At 42.4% G+C, this 21762-nt stretch overlaps 2 protein-coding genes across 3 annotated transcripts; both read right to left on the bottom strand.

The window, feature by feature from the left end:
- Nucleotides 1-900: 900 nt before the first annotated feature.
- odad4 (outer dynein arm docking complex subunit 4) lies at nucleotides 901-21694 on the bottom strand. Of its 2 annotated transcripts, XM_021624822.3 has the most exons (11): nucleotides 21516-21692; nucleotides 4898-5029; nucleotides 4461-4614; nucleotides 4271-4332; nucleotides 4001-4157; nucleotides 3520-3744; nucleotides 3220-3427; nucleotides 2350-2436; nucleotides 1992-2188; nucleotides 1103-1203; nucleotides 901-1010 (listed from the first exon to the last, which is right to left on the bottom strand). In XM_021624822.3, exons 1-11 carry the CDS (start codon nucleotides 21630-21632, stop codon nucleotides 981-983), a joined length of 1470 nt encoding a protein of 489 aa, XP_021480497.1. In that variant the 5' UTR covers nucleotides 21633-21692; the 3' UTR covers nucleotides 901-980. The 2 variants fall into 2 exon arrangements, with proteins under 2 accessions (XP_021480497.1, XP_021480499.1); XM_021624824.3 differs by lacking the exon at nucleotides 4898-5029 and having other exon boundaries at nucleotides 21516-21694.
- On the bottom strand, nucleotides 10522-14093 carry hsp70a (heat shock protein 70a). Its single transcript, NM_001124228.1, is given in 2 exon segments — nucleotides 10522-13218; nucleotides 14015-14093. A coding segment is annotated over 1 exon segment (1935 nt). The 5' UTR covers nucleotides 13196-13218; nucleotides 14015-14093; the 3' UTR covers nucleotides 10522-11260.
- Nucleotides 21695-21762: the final 68 nt, after the last annotated feature.

Below are 21762 nucleotides of genomic sequence, written 5' to 3' on the forward strand. Positions count from 1 at the left end.
CCCATATTAAGGGAACCAGCTACCTAGTGAATAACAGCATTGTCAGCATGCCATTCTGAAACAATGATATCAGAGTGCAGAAGTAAAGGGAACGAGCCTTGTTATCAGATAGAAAAACACCACAGCGAAACGTGTACACAGTTCTAAAGAACTGTAAGATGACTTTTGACTGGGTGCATTGTGCCAGTCAGTACATGTCTGTTGTTTTTGTCTCCAATGGCCTGCTTATATGCACATTGGCACAGGTAATTAAACCCAAGTTACCCAACACCTGCTAGCAGGTTCTGCAGAAAAATGTGCCAGATCAGCAAAAGTTCATGAGTTTCATAAGGCAATCGAAACACATCTTACCCATCTTCCTAACCTATATTTCCTTGTATAAAGCTTCTGGGCAATTCTCTCGGTCTCTCAGATATTGTTAATCTAATTAAAACTACCATGTGTGCCAAGTGCCAACAACTCAACACACAGTAAGTAATTGCTTTCTGGATCATTAGTCGGTGGCACGTTACACTGCAAACAAAAATGACTCCAAAACACTAGGCAAGGCATAACAAAACACTTTATTAATGAGACACTACAAAACACTACATTGGAAACGGGCATTTATTGCAATACTACAGGAAACACATAAATGAAAAGGAAGACTTCAAATTATACTACATAGCTGTAATGATTGAATCCCTGTGTAGATGAATAATAGATTTTCAAAGTAATACATCATAGGATAAATCGATTTTGTTCCCACCCAAGTGAAGTCCTTTCCTCAGCTGTATCTCCTAAGTTTATTCTGTAAGGGGTATGTACATTTTGTATGTGTGCAATGTTTCTATTTCTAAATACGTAAATCAAAAAATAAAATAAAAGTATGCAAAAAAACTCAAGTGGAGGTCAGAGAAGCATGTTTAAAAGACTGTTTTTATTACATTGTCTTTGAAAATCTGTCTGTGGCTCCTCTTCAGTCATCTTCTAATGAGCACTCATAAACGTTGCCTTGCCTCACGGAGAGCCTAAATAAGGGCATAAAATATTGTATCAGTGAGCCATTGTGATTTGACAATAGGAAAGAAGTGACTTGAATTGACAAGGATGATCAGGTAACCTTCTGGATGGCATCCCTAGCAGGGTCATCCTGGAGAACCTTAGCCCTGTCCAAAGCTCTTTCAAAGTGGGCAACACCGGATTTAAAGTTGCCAAGCTTCACTGGGAGGGGACACATAAGGAAATGACTGTTAGGACCAATTTAATGCTATGACTAAGATCAAGTAAACCAAGACTAATCACAGTCTCCATGAAATCAACACTCGATTTCATAGAAACTTTGGACACAACACTCGTGTCCAAAGTTTCTATGAAATCAACACTCGTGTCCAAAGTTTCTATGAAATCAACACTCGTGTCCAAAGTTTCAATGAAATCAACACTCGTGTCCAAAGTTTCTATGAAATCAACGCTCGTGTCCCCAGGTTGTAATTCAAAAGAATCAGCATTGATCAGAATTGCACGGACATTTTGCCATTCAACCCCAGAAAGTCAAGGGAAAGGGGATACCTAGTCAGTTGTACAACTGAATGCATTCAACCGAAATGTGTCTTCCACATTTAACCCAAACCTTCTGAATCAGAGAGGTGCGGGGGGCTGCCTTAATCGACGTCCACGGCATCGACGCCAGGGGAGCAGTTGTGGGGGTTTACTTCCTTGCTCAAGGGCAGAACGGCAGATTTTTCCACCATGCTGGTTCGGGGATTCGAAACAACACTGTACCAACACTCTATCCTCTAGGCTACCTGCCGCCCCTCAATGAAACCACAGTACATAAAAAATAAATTTTATTAATTTGATCAAGCTCAGACATGAGATAATTATATTTTCTTTAAGAGTCTGTAAAGATGAACATAAAATACATGCCAGGGAGCCTTTGCTATACACATCACAACTTATCAACGACTCAAACAAGGGAAGGGTTCCTCCACACTTCTACCTGCACTTACTCTCGGACTGTGCTACCAACACACAGGCGTTCAGTTGCCACTTCTCATCAGCGATTTCATCGGCCACAGCGAGTGAGCGAACGCCGTAGTCCCGGGCCTCGGTATGACGCTTCAGCTCCAGGTAGCAGCGGCCTATCTCATGGAACAGCCAGGTCCTCTCCAAACCGCCACTGGCCAGGGGGATCTTTTCCTCCCAGCTGAGAATGGAGAAGCAAATACACAAACACAGTGAATAGAATGACACAGTGAATCCATACATTAGGAGTCCTTTGTATTAAAGAAAACTATTTGCTTCATCACACAATCAAAACAGATAAAAACACAGATGTGATGCCATATACTTTGAGTTTCCACTTACGCATCGATGGCCTGTGGGAACTTTCCTATTCTGGCGTACACTCGGCCAACATTATCAAGTGCCCTTGACTTTGCCTCTGGGAGTTTGCTGTTGGACAACAAAGAAAGTGAAAGAACACTGTTCAAAAAATAAGATGCAGTGTGTGAAAAGCACTTGATTTGAAATGTGGGTTGTTAGACAATCATATACTCTCCCCTACGTATTTATTACGTATTTTGGCTCTATACGCCAGCATTTTGGACTTGAGATCAAATGTTTTATATGAGGAGACAGTACAGAATGTCACCTTTTATTTGAGATTATTTTCATACATATCTGTTTTACCTTTTAGATATGAATGCACTTTATGTATCTAGTCCCCCCATTTGAAGGTGTCAAGTATTTGGACAAATTCACTTAGTGTATTAAATGGAGTCAAAAATGTAGTATTTGGTCCCATATTCCTAGTACGCAATGACAACGTCAAGCTTGTGACTCTACAAACTTGCTGGATGCATTTGCTGTTTGTTTTGATTGTGTTTTGGATTATGTTGTGCCCAAAATAAATGAATGTATAGAGAAAATAATGTATTGTGTCATTTTGGAATCACTTTGATTGTAAATAAGAACAACGTTTCCGAACACTTCTACATGAATGTGGATGCTATCATGATTAAGGATAATCATGAATAATGATGAGTGAGAAAGATGTACAAAGATCATGCCCCCAATACATGCTAACCTCTCAACATAAGAGGGGAAGTTAGCATTTGATCTCCAAAATCCTGCCGTATAGAGCCAAATTAAACATTTTAGCCTCACTATCAAAATAAATGCGTAGTTGAGTGTACCTTTCAGACTGAAATTAAGTGTCCACTCCACAGCACTCACCATTGTCTGGCGAGGTCCAAGTCCTTCAGATGGTTGTCTAGGGCTCTGTCCATTTTCCCCAGGTCAATCAGGGCATTTCCAATGCAGCTGTGAAGGTTCCCCAGCACCTCTTTCTTATTGGGAACCACCTCCTCTGACCAGCATTGAACTGACTTCAGGACCTCCCGAGCTTTCTTCAGGCTGCTCTCTGCATTGCCTGCAGTCAAAGCTTAGAGGGGGGGAACATCTGTTTACTATTGACCAGGATGTATTGATAAGCATCAAACTACCATATTCATCCTTGGGTCTGTTCTGTCTTACCTGCATCAATCTCTTCCAGGCTCTTGAGTACAAAACGGGTGGGATCAGAGGGAGGGTTCTGCCGGGTCTTGTTCCACTTCTGCTGCATGAGCTTGCGGTCTCTCTCCCGTGCGTAGATGGGCTTCTGCTGGCGCCAGAACTCAGTGCGTGTGTCCAGATAGGTGATGCAGTTGAGGATGAGGTCCTGCAGTCTCTCCCCATCCCGCATCTTACCTTTCACCAAGTCTGGAGGCCATTTATGACTTTGACTTTAATTGAATATTTGCCCTTTACCACACACACACTGGGCTCTGTAATTCATGCTGATAATAATGACTGTGTAAGGGAAATTAAAAGACACGTAGAGGCCAATTCTCCAGATAGGGTAGGTGATAAAAGAGCATCTTCCCAAGTGTGACAGTGTATTGATTGTGTACTGAAACTCAAAGGAAATAGTGAAAATACAAGAACATGCTAAGTAAAATATGTTTGGCTGCGCCACCTTCATCTTTCAGTAGCTTCTCTAGGTACTCCTTATCGCTGTAGAGCTCTCCCAGAAGCTGCTTGGCTGTCTTCTCACTCTTAGGCGTCTTCTTGTTCTGCTGCCTCATCTCCCTTCTCAGGGGGTGAATCAGCCCCTTCGGTCGTCCCTTCTTCACCTGCCAATCAACCCCACACACAGAATTCATCATGAGGATGACATACATGTCGAGGTGGGAGGAATTATGAAAAATATGCCGCTTATCGTCTCAAGGCTTTACCACTGACTCACCTCATCGGCCTTGTGGAAGAAGGACAGGTCGCCCTTGTTTTCCAGTTTCACAGATGAGGGGCCTGAGGTGGTAGAAAGGTAAGATATTTAGAAAACCAGATGGAAAACTTACAAAAACGGCATTAATGAGAACAATGAGGTACTCAATCTGTTGGTCTTTTACAAAAATATTTTTTGACCCAGTACTTACTGCCCACAGAGTTGTCAATAGCCTCTTGGGCCTTCTGGATTCCCAGTCTAAATTCCTGCAGCTCTGGCCTCAGTTTGTGCCCCCTGTGGTAAAACACCAGGGCAAACTCAAAGTCTCCCATGGTGTATAAAGCTTCCGCTTTCTGATACAAACCCTGGGAAATGAGGAATACAAATAAATCAATGGATTTTGCTTGGGAAATTATGACTAAACAGAAACAACAGTGTGCCCTAGTGGTCATTGAAAATAAAAAAGATTTGAAATTCAGTACAGTAGCTGGCCAACAGGGGAATCTGTTCCGTTCCAAACAAAACAGACAATAAAAAGCTTCCCTGAATAACACTGGCTGAGAGACAATACAATGACAGCTACACAATAAAACCAAAGGCTGAAAATAGAACAGGGCTGAATAATGATGCCCAATGTTTAAATTGCACCTTGAAGAATTCTTTGTCCTCCTTGAGAGAGGCCTCTGCATCCCTCAATGCATTACCAGAATCTCCCATCTTTACATAACATTTGGATCTGGCAACCAGACAATTTTTGTCATCTGGCTGAAGAATCAATGCCTGAAAGAAATGTATGAACTGTCATTAGCTACGAATACAAACTTGACATACATGCAGTGTAGACTTGAGTAGCAAAAACGCCACCAGCCACCGACTGAGGAGACAGCCCAAACGACTTGGCAACCAGCACATGCGTTTTCGATTGACAGCTGAGTAACAGAAGAAATTGTCTAAATGCATATACACAGAGATTGCATTCAACCACAGCAAATTGATTATATGGTCATCGCTAAATAGCTAGCTATAAGTGGCTAAATGTTTATTGTTTAGCTATCATTAGAGCTACCCCACAGATATCATCTTTCCTACTAGTCCCTTCCTGGACACCCAAGATTTAGCATTACAAAAATCATGTGATCTAAGGTCATGATGTTTTGACTGCAGTCAACTGCAAGTTTCTTCTCATAACTTCATCCATCTCTTGCATTGTGGGAGGCTCTATTGCCAACCAATCATTCGTTTTTTTTTACATGACCAAAGACATGACTGAAACAGGAACCAACTGTGCCGTGATGTGAATGTGATGTTTGAGGCGCTCTCTCACTAATTGATTGTACAATGTACACACGTATGATTTCCGTTTGTGCTTAGGAGACATGTTTTTTTCAACATTATAATGAAAGCATTTTATAAACAATGGCAACACTGCCATGTTGATCTGAGCCTTGCTGTTGGAAAACCACATTAGTGTCCGACTTTTGGCTGTGTGAGATATACCTCCCCAGTCGGTTGCTTTAGCCTTACCACTCAAACACGCCCACTCTTTTCACCATTTCTCCCAGTGGGCGGTGCTATCCATCATGGTGGGCGTGGGTTTCAAAGTGCAAAGACTATCCGATGAGCGTCCACGTTCAACCGAGAACCCTCCACCTGGGACCTCTTTCATACATTTCAGCCAGACTCGACCCTCAGGACCCAAGGGGTGCACCTATTGGTTTTTGCCCTAGCACTACAGAGCTGATTCAAATAATCAACTCATCATCAAGCTTTCATTATTTGAATCAGCTATGTAGTGCTAGGGCAAAAAACAAAATGTGCAACCCTCGGGTTTACAATTGCACTTTCATATCAGTACATCATTTCGCTGTATTTGAACTAACAATAGCTAGCTACCAGTGGAGGCTGGTGGGAGGAGCTATAGGAGAATGGGCTCATTGTAATGGCTGGAATGGAATAAATGAAACGGTATCAAACATTTCAAACATATGGAAACCACGTTTGACTCCGTTCCACTTATTCCAATCCAGCCATTACTCAGAGACTGTCCTCCTATAGCTCCTCCCACCAGCCTCCACTGCTAGCTACCAAGTGGGTGGACCAGTTTTCCCAAATGTGAACAGTGTGTAAATTAACGTCAAGTTTTGCTTGCTAGCCAAACAACAACGGCAATGCCACTATCAAGACAATATACTATGAAATATATGAAACTGATCATGAGTAGATTTAATTTCACTACGATTGGTAGGTCAACATGCAATAATACCTGTATACTGTCTCTCACTGACATTAATAATTTGCATTGCTGGCTTCATTAAAAACAGTTAATCTGATGGATTTTGGATGTCCTTGGTCTTTTTTTTACACGAGGCCAACTTTAGCCTATTATCCTGGAGGCATACTTACACACCCTGTCTCATTACTTTGCGGGAATGATATCTTTCAACTTTAAACCAGGGTCAGCATTATGGGCGGGCCTTAGGGGGCCTGGTCGCCCTACCATACCTCCTTGCCCATCATCCAAATAAAAAAAATGTCAATGGGGGAGGATGGCCGCGACGTGTAATGGCGGTGGGGCAAGAGAAGCATGGCAAAAATGTTGGACAAAGGGACGAGAGGTCGGAAAAGAGATATTGGGGGTAACAATATGATGTTACTGTTGAAATGGTTGTTGACATGCTGAACAATCCTAAAGGTGGAGTGTTTCAACAGGATATAGATCAAGTTTAATGGGGTTGGGGTGTGGTAAAAGTTAGGGATTTATTTGGTTTTTAATTTTATGTTCATGGTAGTACAGAATAGGGACAGATCATGATTGATCGTACATTCCAGCACAGTAGGTGCACTTTAAACGCTTGTTTGCGGACCATCATCATATTATATCGAAGAAGAAGAAGTGTAATGGCGACTGTTAAGAGTTTCTTGAGTCGACGCTACATGGCGGAAAATTCAAGAACTTTGATTTGCTATGCTCTCCAGAGCTGAGGGCTGTTGAAATGAGTGATAACTGGGGTGGTGTTAAATGTTGAGAAACAACTGAAATTGAAGATTCCCGGTGTCTGTGACGCCTGCCGTTTGGTGTGACGCAGACCCGGTGGAGAGCGTGGTGAAACAGAGAAGATACTGTCTGTCCTGCTGAGTTTTGATGCAGAGTCTTTACCAGACAATATCAAGTTAGGAGGTGTCAGATATCCTGTGGGAGCTTTGGTCCCGACCCCTAGTTTGGTAACAGCTGCTGTACAGTAACCAAATAAACATCTGCATTTTGAGACAGTATTTTTTTTTTATTGAATTAGAATATATTTTATTAACAAAAACACAAAGATGTTGATGAAAAAGTACTGTAGATGCTGTTTTTCATTTTTTATAATACTGGGCTTGCAGTAGTAATGGATGTGAGTTACAGTTCACACCTTGATGAGCAATTAAATTGGACAATAGCTAGCCAAAACGCTCATAACAGCTAATTAGTGCTGGAAACTAATTTGAATGATTGTATAGAAACACACATGCCACATAACAAACAGTTACCTTATAACAAAATAATCTATATCATAAACTGCCTCAATGGCACCCTATCAAATAGAAATGAGTTTAGATGAATATATGGCTTAACATCTTTATTTAACACAGTGTGAAACTGAAGTTTATAAAAAAAAATACAGTTTGCTGCCCATTAGAAAGAAAAGAAGGCGACTAATTTATTCTAGATAATCGTTCATTCAGTTAAACCCATAAAACTGTCGACAACGTGGCCTTATTTTGTAGTCTTACTGTAGGTCCGCAGTAATTTCTTTCAGGCTGGAGTAGATGTGCTCAAAAATGCTCTCTGGTGGTCTGAATGAGCATTAACAGCAACAATGGCTGACAGTAAAATACTATGATTTCACACACTTTAAAAGGTGCCTTACCATACCGCACTGCAGCACAATGCAACTACTAAATTAGGACCCACTTCACATTATATACGCAGCAGTGCCGGTTTGTGCCGTTGAAGATTATGGAGGATTTTGTTTTATGACCATGGCCTTATTTCTATTACAGCATATTGGATGACTCTCATTCATATTCCCATTCACCCAGCTCAATGTAACATCAATAGGTGTAGGCTACTACATGTTACTCAAATTTGCCAAATACCAATCAAGAGATTGCTACAACCTATAGCCTAGAAATGAAAGTTTATATTGTAGGTGCACAGGTCGAGAGACAAATTGGAGTAATCAAGGTGACAGAGACACATTCAATACCGCCTTGCACACTCTTGCCTGCATCTGGGGTGTAATCTTTAGTCCAAACAGTTGCAAAACGTTTCAAGAGTTTCTATTGGACAAATTCAGGTAGGTCCCGCCCCATTTCGTTCTGTTTAAGAATTTTTTTGCCAAAGAATCGGCAGAGTGAATACACCCCTGATCACCCACAGTTCAATTTCATAGCAGCCACATAGAGCATTATCACTTTGCTTGTTGTAAAATTCCTTCTCGCATCTACAAGCTTTCCTTCTTTCACTTTTTCCCTTCACTTGTGGACTTCAGTACACAACACAACAGCTGTCTGTGACTAGGCACAAAAACCTCTCCATGCCAAACCTTCACACCATAACCCCTAACCGCTACACAACCTACATCGTCACCATTTTAAGGTTATAGTAAAACAAAACAAAATAGAACCAACGCATTGGTACACCCACAATCCAATCCCAAGTGTACAATCATGCATCACAGTGTACAGCAAGTAGTTTAGCAGTTAAACCGGTGGGTCCCGGTGTCAATACATTTATAAAACCAAAACATTGACTTGGAAGAGTTGCAGTGTTGGATAGCCTTAGCCAGCTAGCTAACATAAAAAGCATTCCTCTCTGTTTGAGTCAGGATATTTGGGTAGGCTAAATTAGCTGCATTAGCTAAGTGAAAGATAGACTAAGAAGAAAGAAAATACAACGAAATATAGCCAGCTCGCTCTCTCTATCTATGCTGCTTCAACTATTGCCTTTCTTTCTGAGTCAACTACTCACTACACTTTATGCACTGCAGTGCTAGCTAACTGTAGCTTATGCTTTCAGTACTAAATCAATTATCGGATCCTTTGATTAGATGTAAAAGTTGTTAGTTCATACTGCAAGAGCTCTGATAGGTTGGAGGACGTACTCCAGGTGTAGTCATAACTACTGCGAAAGTCTATGGAATGGGGTGAGAACCACGAGCCTCCCAGGTTTGGAATTATTGAAGTTTTGAATTACCCAACGAAAACGTGCAACTGCGACTCACACGGGCCATTGTTTATTTGAAAAAAACATGGCCCTTTATAATGTCCACTTATGTACATATGCTGTATATAGCATCTTAACATTTTAAAACAAAATAGATAAATCATTTGTCCAGCCTTTGCTGCTACGCTTGCAGATGTGCATAATATGCTGCGACCCTAATCAAAAAGTATTTAACAACTCCAAACAATAACTTAGCTATAGGTTGTAAAATGTCAACTTAAAACATGTTTTTCATTGAATGAAACATACATTTTATGGGTGAACACCTTATAGTTTCATTGCATTGACATTCCCAGCATTAGTTAAGTCTGTTTTTGTTCAAAATATTAAGTTATTGAAACTGAAACAGTGCATCCTGAATGAATGGCAGCAGCAAACATAGTACCAGGCCAGCTGTGATTTACAACCTGATAGCAAAATGTTTTGGACTACCAAGAAATGCATTGGTGAATTATATTAATCATGCATTGAACTGCATCCATCTATTCTCCCAACAATGCCTTACTTTACTTCATGGAATTTTGAGTTAAATAGAACCAATTTTAAAACCTCTTATAAAGTTGGTTTTGAAGCATAAACTGTGAATTTGATGTTTTACTGATATTATAATTGCCCATTAGTTTCATATCTGCAAAGTAGTTAAAATGCTGTCAGTTCCACTTTAAATACTTCAAAATCAATTAATTATACAGTATTTGGTTCTCTGAGCTTAACACCACTAAGCACAAAGTAAAGAAAACTGTGACCTGTAATATTTTTTTTAAATATGTGCCAGAAATATATTTGTGCCTCTTTTTCCAAGAAGAACCGTAGTGATTGGATCAGATGTTATCAGAGAATAAAGAGTTGATAGCCTAAACATTGTGGCCATTCGGGTATCTCTGGTGGTTTAGCCATCTATCAAAGTTTTGTTTACAATTTTGTGTAAGAAATATTATAGAAATGTGAATACTGAATGTGTTATGATGAGAAGAAATTCAAGGAAACAGCCAAGAGACCTAGAAACTTATTTCAATACATTTTATTTGCAATGTCCAACAATGAAATATGGTATGAAACAACAGATTTTATTTTCTGTGTTTTCTTTTATCTTTCAGTATGTTTATATATTGTCATCTTTACAGTACAACCAATAAATATATAAAGCACTTCCTAAATAGCACTGAGCCATAAAAATGCATTAACATTTTATTTAATTTTTAAAATAATTTTACCCCTTTTTCTCCCCAATTTCGTGGTATCCAATTGTTTTAGTAGCTACTATCTTGTCTCATCGCTACAACTCCCGTACGGGCTCGGGAGAGACAAAGGTTGAAAGTCATGCGTCCTGCGATACACAACCCAACCAAGCCGCACTGCTTCTTAACACAGCGCCATCCAACCCGGAAGCCAACCACCTGGCAACCTTGGTTAGCGCCCGGCCTGCCACAGGAGTTGCTGGTGCGCGATGAGACAAGGATTTCCCTACCGGCCAAACCCTCCCTAACCCGGACGACGCTAGGCCAATTGTGCGTCGCCCCACGGACCTCCCGGTCACGGCCGGTTACGACAGAGCGCGAACCCAGTCTCTGGTGGCGCAGCTGGCGCTGCAGTACAGCGCCCTTAACCACTGCGCCACCCGGGAGGCTATGCATTAACCTTTTAACCAGTAGAAATAAGTGCAAGTACAAAGTATTTCCTGAATAGCAAATTGTATTCAGTGATACTTATACATTTTGAAAAGTCCTTTATACAAGTCCCTCACTTTAGTCAATCTCTTCAATGGTTGGGCCTTGGGAGCTGACACCAGAGCTGGTCCGTGCCTGATCTCCACAGCAACCTGTGGGCATCCCTCCCTGCTGGTATAGCTTGGTAATGATAGGCTGGCATACTTTCTCCAGCTCCTTTAACTGATGCTCATACTCCTCTTTGTCGCCTAGCTGGTTGTTCTCCAACCAGGAAATGGTCTGGTTGCACCTGTCCATCACTTTCTTTTTGTCCTCCTCGCTGATCTTGCCTTTCATGTTGTCGTCCTCCACGCTGCTCTTCATATTGAAGGCGTATGACTCCAGGGAGTTCTTGGCTGCCATCTTCTCCCTCTGTGCATCATCCTCAGCTTTGTATTTGTCAGCGTCCTGCACCATCCTCTCAATATCCTCTTTGCTGAGCCGGCCCTTGTCGTTGGTGATGGTGATCTTGTTCTCTTTGCCCGTGCTCTTGTCCACCGCTGCTACGTTCAGAATGCCGTTGGCGTCGATGTCAAAGGTCACCTCGATCTGAGGGACTCCTCGTGGGGAAGGGGGGATCCCAGAGAGCTCAAACTTCCCCAGGAGGTTGTTGTCCTTGGTCATGGCTCTCTCTCCCTCGTAGACCTGGATCATGACCCCGGGCTGGTTGTCGGAGTAAGTGGTGAAGGTCTGGGTCTGTTTGGATGGGATGGTGGTGTTGCGTTTGATCAGGGCGGTCATGACCCCTCCGGCGGTTTCGATGCCCAGGGACAGGGGAGCCACATCCAGCAGCAGCAGGTCCTGGACGTTCTCAGACTTGTCGCCAGATAAGATGGCCGCCTGGATGGCAGCGCCATAGGCCACCGCCTCGTCTGGGTTGATGCTCTTGTTTAGCTCTCGGCCGTTGAAAAAGTCCTGCAGGAGCTTCTGGACCTTGGGGATCCGGGTGGAGCCTCCGACCAGGACGACGTCGTGGATTTGGGCCTTGTCCATCTTGGCATCCCTGAGGGCTTTCTCCACAGGCTCCAGTGTTCCCCTGAAGAGGTCAGAACACATCTCCTCAAAACGAGCCCTGGTGATGGAGGTGTAGAAGTCGATGCCCTCAAAGAGGGAGTCAATCTCAATGCTGGCCTGGGAGCTGGAGGACAGCGTTCTCTTGGCCCTCTCGCAGGCTGTCCTCAGTCTCCTCAGAGCCCGCTTGTTCTGGCTGATGTCCTTCTTGTGTTTCCTCTTGAACTCCTCCACAAAGTGACTGACCAGGCGGTTATCAAAGTCCTCCCCGCCCAGGTGAGTGTCTCCAGCTGTGGCCTTCACCTCAAAAATCCCATCCTCGATGGTCAGGATGGAAACGTCAAAGGTGCCCCCACCCAGGTCAAAAATCAGGACGTTGCGTTCCCTGGACTTGCCTTTGTCCATGCCGTAAGCGATGGCTGCCGCCGTGGGCTCGTTGATGATCCTCAGCACATTCAGCCCAGCGATCACTCCAGCGTCCTTAGTGGCCTGTCTCTGTGAATCATTGAAGTAGGCAGGGACTGTGATGACTGCATTGGACACCTTCTGGCCCAGGTAAGCCTCAGCGATCTCCCTCATCTTCACCAGGACCATGGAGGAGATCTCCTCTGGGTTGAAGGATTTGTTCTCACCTTTGTAATCGACCTGAACTTTAGGCTTTCCTCCGTCGCTGACCACCTTGAAGGGCCAGTGCTTCATGTCAGCTTGCACGACCTGATCGTTGAACTTTCGGCCAATCAGGCGTTTGGCGTCGAAAACGGTGTTGTTGGGGTTCATGGCCACCTGGTTCTTTGCTGCGTCTCCGATGAGTCTCTCAGTGTCTGTGAAGGCCACATAGCTGGGCGTGGTCCTGTTGCCCTGGTCGTTGGCGATGATCTCCACTTTGCCATGCTGGAACACCCCCACACAGGAGTAGGTGGTGCCCAGGTCAATGCCGATAGACGGGCCTTTAGCTGATGACATCTTGATGGTTTGGAGTTAGTTGCCTACAAAATAATGAAATATTTTAGAAATTGATATTATTCTATGAAAACCTAGGTGCAAGTAATGTCAATCTCAACCAACAGAGATGTTATCCTAAATATACTTGAATAACAACCAGACCTGGGTTCAAATACATGCGTTCTTAAGTATTTGTAATTCTTATTTTCTGTGTATTTTAATATTTTCAGATAATCTGGTCACTTCTATTTAAAGTATTTTCTAATAATTTCATATAAATACAATTTGAAACTATTTTCAAATACATTTCTAATACACCTAGGAACAAACAATTCTGGGTTCAAATGCATGGAATATTTAAATATTTACATTTTTAAATACACTTGTCTGTGTATTTGAATATTTTCAAATACATGCCAATTCTTTCCAAATATATTTCCAAACACATTCCAATATTCAACTATTTATATTTCAAAATGTACTGTTATTTGAAAGTCCTTGAAAAACAATAATACGCATTTGAACCCAGGTCTGATAACAACACTGTTGTCAATGTTTGTGTTATATATATTAGTGTTATACACTAATACTGGCCAGGCACATATTCAGTGGAGTTGAACAAAGACAATGGCAGACACAATCATTTCTGCTAATCTATTACAGAGAAACTCTTTTCACAACAGGCCTACATTTTTTTCTATGAACACTCCTGAATAATATTGTATTATCTTCACAGAATTAGAGCAGATTTTCTACATAGCTTCATGTTCTATTTCTATCAAGTTTATAACTGTCACGGCCATTATGAAAATAGGGTACTGAATGAATCTCTTTACTTACAGTTTATGAATGTAGAGGTCTTTCGGGCGTGGCTCTTCTCTTTTCTTGCTTTCTTTCTTTTCCCTTTAGTATTCTCGTTGGGTCGATGATTGAATCTGAATGTACTTCACCAGAATATATACCATCCCCATTGCCTGAAAAAAAATAACTTATGATTTCTAGACATTTCTCGAACGCTCTGACTACATTGCCCAATGAGAGCGCAGCATTCCAGCGCAATGACGCACCTGCAAGGCGCATGCATTGCACGCGCAGGAAAATAAAGTTATCGTCTTTCCAGAGCTTTCGAGAGGTGCGGAGACCTGTCTAGAACGCACACACACAGCACACAAATAATGAAACCATTATTTGTCTTGATTAAAATAATCAAAACAGTTAATGATTCAAATGTCAACACAAATGGAATAGCATACGATTCAACCTTATTCAGTCGACGTTTCAGTCTATCGGTTACACTGCAGCTCCTCAACAGTTCACGAGAAGTCAGTCAATAATTTTTGTCTCACTAATGAATAATATATATGTATTGTAAGACAGTTGAGTGCCTATAGGCATACAAGCAACTCACCACAAGTTAATGTGCCTCCAGGGAATATCCTTTTTTTGTATTAAAGCCAGAGTATTTAAGATATCCAGTATTCATTTTTAAATGAAAGACAAATGATGAACACACCAGCTAATCCTTCTCTATTCTATTCAATGCTATTCTGTTCTATACCATTCTAGTCTAGCCTATTCCTTACTGATGGCCCATTAGTTCACATTTGCTTACCACAAACAAGATATCCCCATTATGGGGATATCTTGCTTATGCTAAGCAAATGTGAACTGCTTGTGACATTCTCCTGTGAATTTTAATGACAAAAAACACAAATGGTAGCTAAAGTATTTGCTAATACACTTGGAAAGTATTCAGACTCTTTGACTTTTTCCACATTTTGTCACGTTACAGCCTTATTATAAAATTGATTAAATTATATTTTTTAATCAATCAACACACAATACCTCATAATGACAAAGCGAAAACAGGTTTTTAGAAATTGACACATATTTATTAAAAATAAAAAACAGAAATACATTATTTACATAACAATTCAGACCCAGATACTTATCAGACTTCGAAATTGAGCTCAGGTTTATCCTGTTTCCATTGATCATCCTTGAGATGTTTCTACAACTTGATTGGAGTCCACCTGTGGTAAATTCAATCGATTAGACATGGTTTGGAAAGGCACACACCTTTTTCTATAAGGTCCCACAGTTGACAGTGCATATCAGAAAAAAACCAAGCCAAGAGGTTGAAGGAATTGTCCTTAGAGCTCCGAGACAGGATTGTGTCGAGGCACAGATCTGGGGAAGGGTAGCAAAAAATGTCTGCAGCATTGAAGGTTTCCTAGAACACAGTGGCCTCCATCATTCTTAAATGGAAGAAGTTTGGAACCACCAAGACTCTTCCTAGAGCTGGCCGCCTGGCCAAACTGAGCAATTGGGGAAGAAGAGCCTTTGTCAAGGAGGTGACAAGAACTGATGGTCACTCTGACAGAGCTCCAGAGTGGCAATGGGAGAACCTTCCAGAAGGACAACAATCTCTGCAGCATTCCACCAATCAGGCCTTTATGGTAGAGTGGCAAGATGGAAGCCACTCCTCAGTATAAGGCACATTACAGCCTGCTTGCAGTGATGCTCCCCATCCAACCTGACAGAGCTTTATAAATTTGCTTAAATTTTAAAAACTGTTTTTGCTTTGTCATTATGGTGTACTGTGTGTCAATTGATGAGGGGAAAAAAAAACAATTTAATTAATTTTAGAATAAGGCTGTAACGTAACAAAATGTGGAAAAAGTCAAGGGGTCTGAATACTTTCCGAATGCACTGTATTGTAAACATAATTCCCATGTAGCAGTAGCTAGTTGTATTTATAAATACATCAATATGAGAGGTATTTATTGCTCACAAAATTCACAGACGGTGGTGATCGCAACCTTTCAAAAATATTTTGTGACCCTCCGTCTATCATGGAAACATGATACAAATATATACTCCGTTCATAACCAGAGATGGGAATTGACCAATTATGAAGTAGAGTCATACAGCACCTGCCCGCACCCGCTGGCTTTCTATCCGACTCGCTATCGCAACAATTTCAAAGATTTTACTGAGTTACAGTTCATATAAGGAAATCAGTCAATTGAAATAAATTAATTAGACCCTAATCTATGAATTTCACATGACTGGGAAGGGGTGCAGCCATGGGTGGGCATAGGCCCACCCACTGGGGAGCCAGGTCCAGCCAATCAGAATGAGTTTTTCCCCATAAAATGGCTTTATTACAGACAGAAATACTCATTGGCACCCTCCCCACACCCCCTCAGACGATCTTACAGGTGAATTAGCTGGATATGGAGGTCCTGGGCTGGTGTGGTTACATGTGGTTTGCAGTTGTAAGGCCGGTTGGACGTACTGCCAAATTCTCTACATCGTCGTTGGAGGCAGCTTGGTGGACAATCCTGCAGTCAGCATGCCAACTGTACGCTCCCTCAAAACTTAATACATCTGTGGTATTGTGTTGTGTGACAAAACTGCACATTTTAAAGTGGCCTTTTATTGCCCCCAGCACAAGGTGCACCTGTGTAATGATCATGCTGTTTAATCAGCTTCTTGATATGAAAGAAATAAGCTTTTGTGAGTATAGAACATTTCAGGGATTTTTTATTTTAGCTCATGAAACATGGGACCAACACTTTACATGTTGTGTTTATATTTTTGTTCAGTGTAGTTTGAAGAGAGCAGAGTTGGAGAGACTTGCACTTTCTCTTGAGCTATTTGTATAGCCTACCTTTTAGGAGTGGGACGATTTTTAGACAGAGACTAATATGGATGATCAATATTTATTTCAAGACAATGTAGTAAACTATAACCTAATCATTTAGGAAGTAGATTTCCTTGGAAAGATAACTGCCCTGTGTCTCTCTGCCCATGCAGCTAAAGCCTACTCTGCTTAATTGAGACCACATGAGCACCTATGGTTACTGAACTTGAAGCAGCAAGAATGACGACAGACTTGTACTAGGTTTTGCTTATTATTATTATTATTTTTTAACTAGGCTAGTCAGATAAGAACAAATTCTTATTTTCAATGACGGCCTAGGAACAGTGGGTTAACTGACTATTCAGGGACAGAACGACAGATTTGTACCTTGTCAGCTCGGGGGTTTGAACCTTCCGTTACGAGTCCAACACTCTAACCACTAGGCTACCCTGCCACCCCTTATAAGATAGAGCCTACCTTTTAGGAGGACGATCTGCAGGCAGAGACAAATAAATCAGTAATCAGTATTTATTGAAAATGAAAAGCACAACTCTCACTCACCATGTTAGCCTATGCGCTTTTCGATGATGATAAAACATTTTGATTGCACCTTGGTTGAACGCCCTCCACTTTTTTCCACTATCAATATTTATTTACACACACTGTATAAAATCATAGTCTAATCCTATTTAAGTACATTTCCTTGGAAAGATAACTCCCACGTGATTTTCAACCCATGCATAGGCAGCCTACTCTATTTCAATGAGACCACACATATACTAGGCGCACTTGAACTCGCATGCCCGACTAGGAGAGGAAGGCCACTGAAGTTGAAGCAGCTAATTTTTTTTACATGAAAACAAATGTTGACCGTGAGACAATGATCTCTGTTGGGACCAAGATAATTGCGGCCTGCAATTGGGGGCGTTCCTGCATGTAGACATTCCTATATCTGCAGAAACCCCTCTTTATAATTATATTGGTCAACTTTTAAGCTAGGAGACGGAAGGTGGGCGGTGTGCCAGTACAGTAGGTTGGACGCACAATACGGTTGGATGCCAGCTGCAGATAAACCCCACAGAAGAAGGTGCGGCAACGGTAGATAGCTGGCCATAGACCAGTAGACAGTGTCCTTCGTCCCTGCCTGTTGGGCACTGTTTTCTCGCAGTTCTGTTAACAACGGTGAGGGCAGGTGTTTGGGAGCGAAGGACACTGTTATTTTAGCAAGATAGTCCGGTACACAGCAGGTGGGAGGCGGGGGTGACACCAAGTGCTATCTAGCTAGCATGTGGTGAACCTAACTAGCAAGCTAGCTGTGCTAGTGGGAGGCGGGGGCTACTGGTAGACAGTGTCTTTTGCCCCCGCCTGTCGGGAACGGTTTTCTCCAGTACACGGCAGACAGGGGCGACACTGTGTGCTAGCTAACTACCACATGATGTTGGTCCCGCCTGCTGCGTGCGAAGGACCATGTCTACAGCTAGCAAAGCAGGGGAGGGGTGTCCATTCAGGAACCGATGGGGCTTGGTATGATATGTTACGAATTGGCAAAACGTATATGTTGAAATCAAATCTAATTTTATTGAACACATACACGTGTTTAGCAGCTGTTATTGCGGTTGTAGCGAAATGCTTGTGTTTCTAGCTCCAACGGTGCAGTAATATCTAACAAGTAACATCTAACAATTTCACAACAATATACACAATACACACAAATCTAAAGTAAAGGAATGGAATTAAGAATATATAAATGTCAGAGCGGCATAGACTAAAATACAGTAGAATAGAATAGAGTATATACACGAGATGAGTAATGAAAAATATGTAAACATTATTAAAGTGACTTGTGTTACATTAGTGGCCAATGATCTGAAGTCTATATAGAGCTGCAGCCTCTAATGTGCTAGTGATTGCTGTTTAGCAGTCTGATGGCCTTGAGATAGAAGCTGTTTATCAGTCTCTCGGTCCCAGCTTTGATGCACCTGTACTGACCTCGCTTTATGGATGATAGCAGGGTGAACAGGCAGTGGCTCAGGTGGTTGTTGCCCTTGATGATCTTTTTGGCCTTACTGTGACATCGGGTGCTGTAGGTGTACCGGGGGGAATGTAGTTTGCCCCCGGTGATGCGTTGGGTAGAATGCACCCACCCTCTGGAGAGCCCTGCGGTTGTGGGCGGTGGAGTTGCCATACCAGGCGATGATACAGCCTGACAAGATGCTCTCAATTGTGCATCTGTAAAAGTTTGTGAGAGTTTTCGGTGCCAAGCTACATTTCTTCAGCCTCCTGTGGTTGAAGAGGTGCTGTTGCGCCTTCTTCACCACACTGTCTTTGTGTGGGTGGACCATTTCAGTCTGTCAGTGATGTGTACGCCGAGGAACTCCACCTTCTCCACTGCGGTCCCGTCGATGTGGATAGGGGGTGCTCCTTCTGCAGTTTCCTGAAGTTCACAATCAGCTCCTTTGTTTTGTAGATGTTGAGTGAGAGGTTATTTTCCAGCACCACACCCCCAGGGCCCTCACCTCCTCTCTGTAGGCTGTCTCGTCATTGTTGGTAATCAGGCCTACTACTGTTATGTTGTCTGCAAACTTGATGATTGGAGGCGTGCGTGGCCACGCAGTCATGGGTGAACAGGGGGTACAGGAGGGGGCTGAGCACGCATCCTTGTGGGGCCCCAGTGTTGAGGATCAGCGAAGTGGAGGTGTTGTTTCCTACCTTCACCAACTGGGGGCGGCCCGTCAGGAAGTCCAGGACCCTGTTGCACAGGGCGGGGTTCAGACCCAGGGTCTCAAGCTTAATAATGAGCTTGAAGGGTACTATGGTGTTGAATACTGAGCTATTGTCAATGAACAGCATTCTTACATAAGTATTCCTCTTGTCCAGATGGGATAGGGCAGTGTGATAGTGATTGCATCGTCTGTGCATCGTCTGTGGATCTATCGGGCGGTAAACAAATTGAAGTGGGCCTAGGGTGTCAGGTAAGGTAGAAGTGATATGATCCTTGACTAGTCTCTCAAAGCACTTCATGATGACAGAAGTGAGTGTTACGGCGCGATAGTCATTTAGTTCAGTTTTCTTGCTTGGGTACAGAAACAATGGTGGCCATCTCGAAGCACGTGGGGATAGCAGACTGGGATAGGGAGAGATTGAATATGTCTGTAAACACTCCAGCCAGCTGGTCTGCGCATGCTCCGAGGACGCGGCTAGGGAGGTAATACGGTCGGCATTTGATTGTGAGGTATTCTAGGTCAGGTGAACTAAAGGACTTGAGTTCCTGTACGTTATCACAATCACACCATGAGTAGTTAATCATGAAACATACACCCCAGCCCTCCTTCTTCCCGGAGAGATATGTATTCCTGTCTGTGCGATGAACTGAGAACCCAATTGGCTGTATGGACTCACACAGTGTATCCCGAGAGAGCCATGTTTCCGTGAAACAGGGTACGTTACAATCACTGATGGCTCTTTGGAAGGAAATCCTCGCCCTGAGCTCATCAACTTTATTATCTAGAGACTGAACATTAGCGAGTAATATACTCGTAAGCAGTGGGTGGTGTGCACACCTCCTGAGTTGGACTAGAAGTCCACTCGTTATACCTCTTTTCCGCCGGTGGTGTTTTGGATCAGCCTCTGGAATCAGTTAAATTGCCCTGGAACAAAGGATCCGATTCGGGAAAGTCATATTGCTGGTCGTAATGCTGGTGAGTTACCACCGCTCTAATCTCCAAAAGCTCTTCCCGGCTGTATGTAATAACACAAAAAAATTCTGGGCTAATAATGCAAGAAATAACACGTAAAAAAAATAAAAATACTGCAAAACTGCCAAGGGGCTAGAAGCACGGCTGGCCTTTTTTTTTATGAATTCCATTTTGTTGTGGCTAATGTTAGCTAGGTTAGGGTTACGGTTAGGTTAAATGGTTAAGGGGAGGGTTAGTTAACATGCTAAATAGTTGCAAAGTAGCTCAAAAGTAGTGAATAGTTGAATTTCATAATTAGCTAAAATGTTCAAGTTGTCCATGATGAGGTTTGAACATGCAACCATTGGGTTCCTAGACGTTCCCGTTATAAGCCTATCCACCATCCCTTAAGTAACCTTACCAAACCTAAAATCAAATTTGAGTGTCACGGATTTACGTTAACTATGTTACGTCTAGTCTATGAGAACAGGCTAATGTGTGCAGCCCTCTACGGCGAAGTTGTAAATAGTAGTCGGATGCGATCACGTGCTTTGAACTCGTTGAGAAACGCTGATTGGCTAATGACCAACAACCTGCATAAACCATATACTAAAAGTACAGCGATCATGTTTGTAAAAACATTATATGGTTTAACAACCATATTAATACAATTATTTTATAAATGACTTGTTGTATCATTCAACTTCCGAAAATGTCCTTAATAGGTGACGTGAGAGCCGGAGTGCAGGCTGATTGACGAGGTTCCCACTAGTAAAATTATGTTAGCTACCAGTTGGAGGGGTGTTCCAAGTGAAGTTTTTTTCTGGTCGTATGTGGTAAATTCACATTTAGCACTTGGTTACGAACGAAGCAATACAATAGTCCTCACTCTACCTATTCCTGCTTCCACCCTCTTCCTACTTTTGCCAATCCTCTCTCCCACTAACGTTAGCTAGCTAACTTTACTAGCTACTGTAGCTGCTAGTTACCAACACACAGAGTAAAGTTAAAGCCATACCGTTGAGTAGCTTTCAATGGCTTTGACATACTCTCCTTTCTGGTACAACTGGTCCCCCTCGGCCATGTAAGTAGAAAATGTGCTTTTGGGTCCTTGGTCTCCTTCATTGTCAGACATGTTTGCAACAAAGTCCCAGTGGTATCCTAGCAACCAACATAAGTCTCTCGATGGGTCATTCTATGTCGTCACTAGTTACCACATCCACAAAGGCATAAACCCAGCCTATTTCTACAATTTATCTTCTTAA

This window comes from Oncorhynchus mykiss, chromosome 12 (genome assembly GCF_057628025.1).
Source record: "Oncorhynchus mykiss isolate SJ-2025 chromosome 12, ASM5762802v1, whole genome shotgun sequence".
In the NCBI taxonomy this organism is placed as follows: domain Eukaryota; kingdom Metazoa; phylum Chordata; class Actinopteri; order Salmoniformes; family Salmonidae; genus Oncorhynchus; species Oncorhynchus mykiss.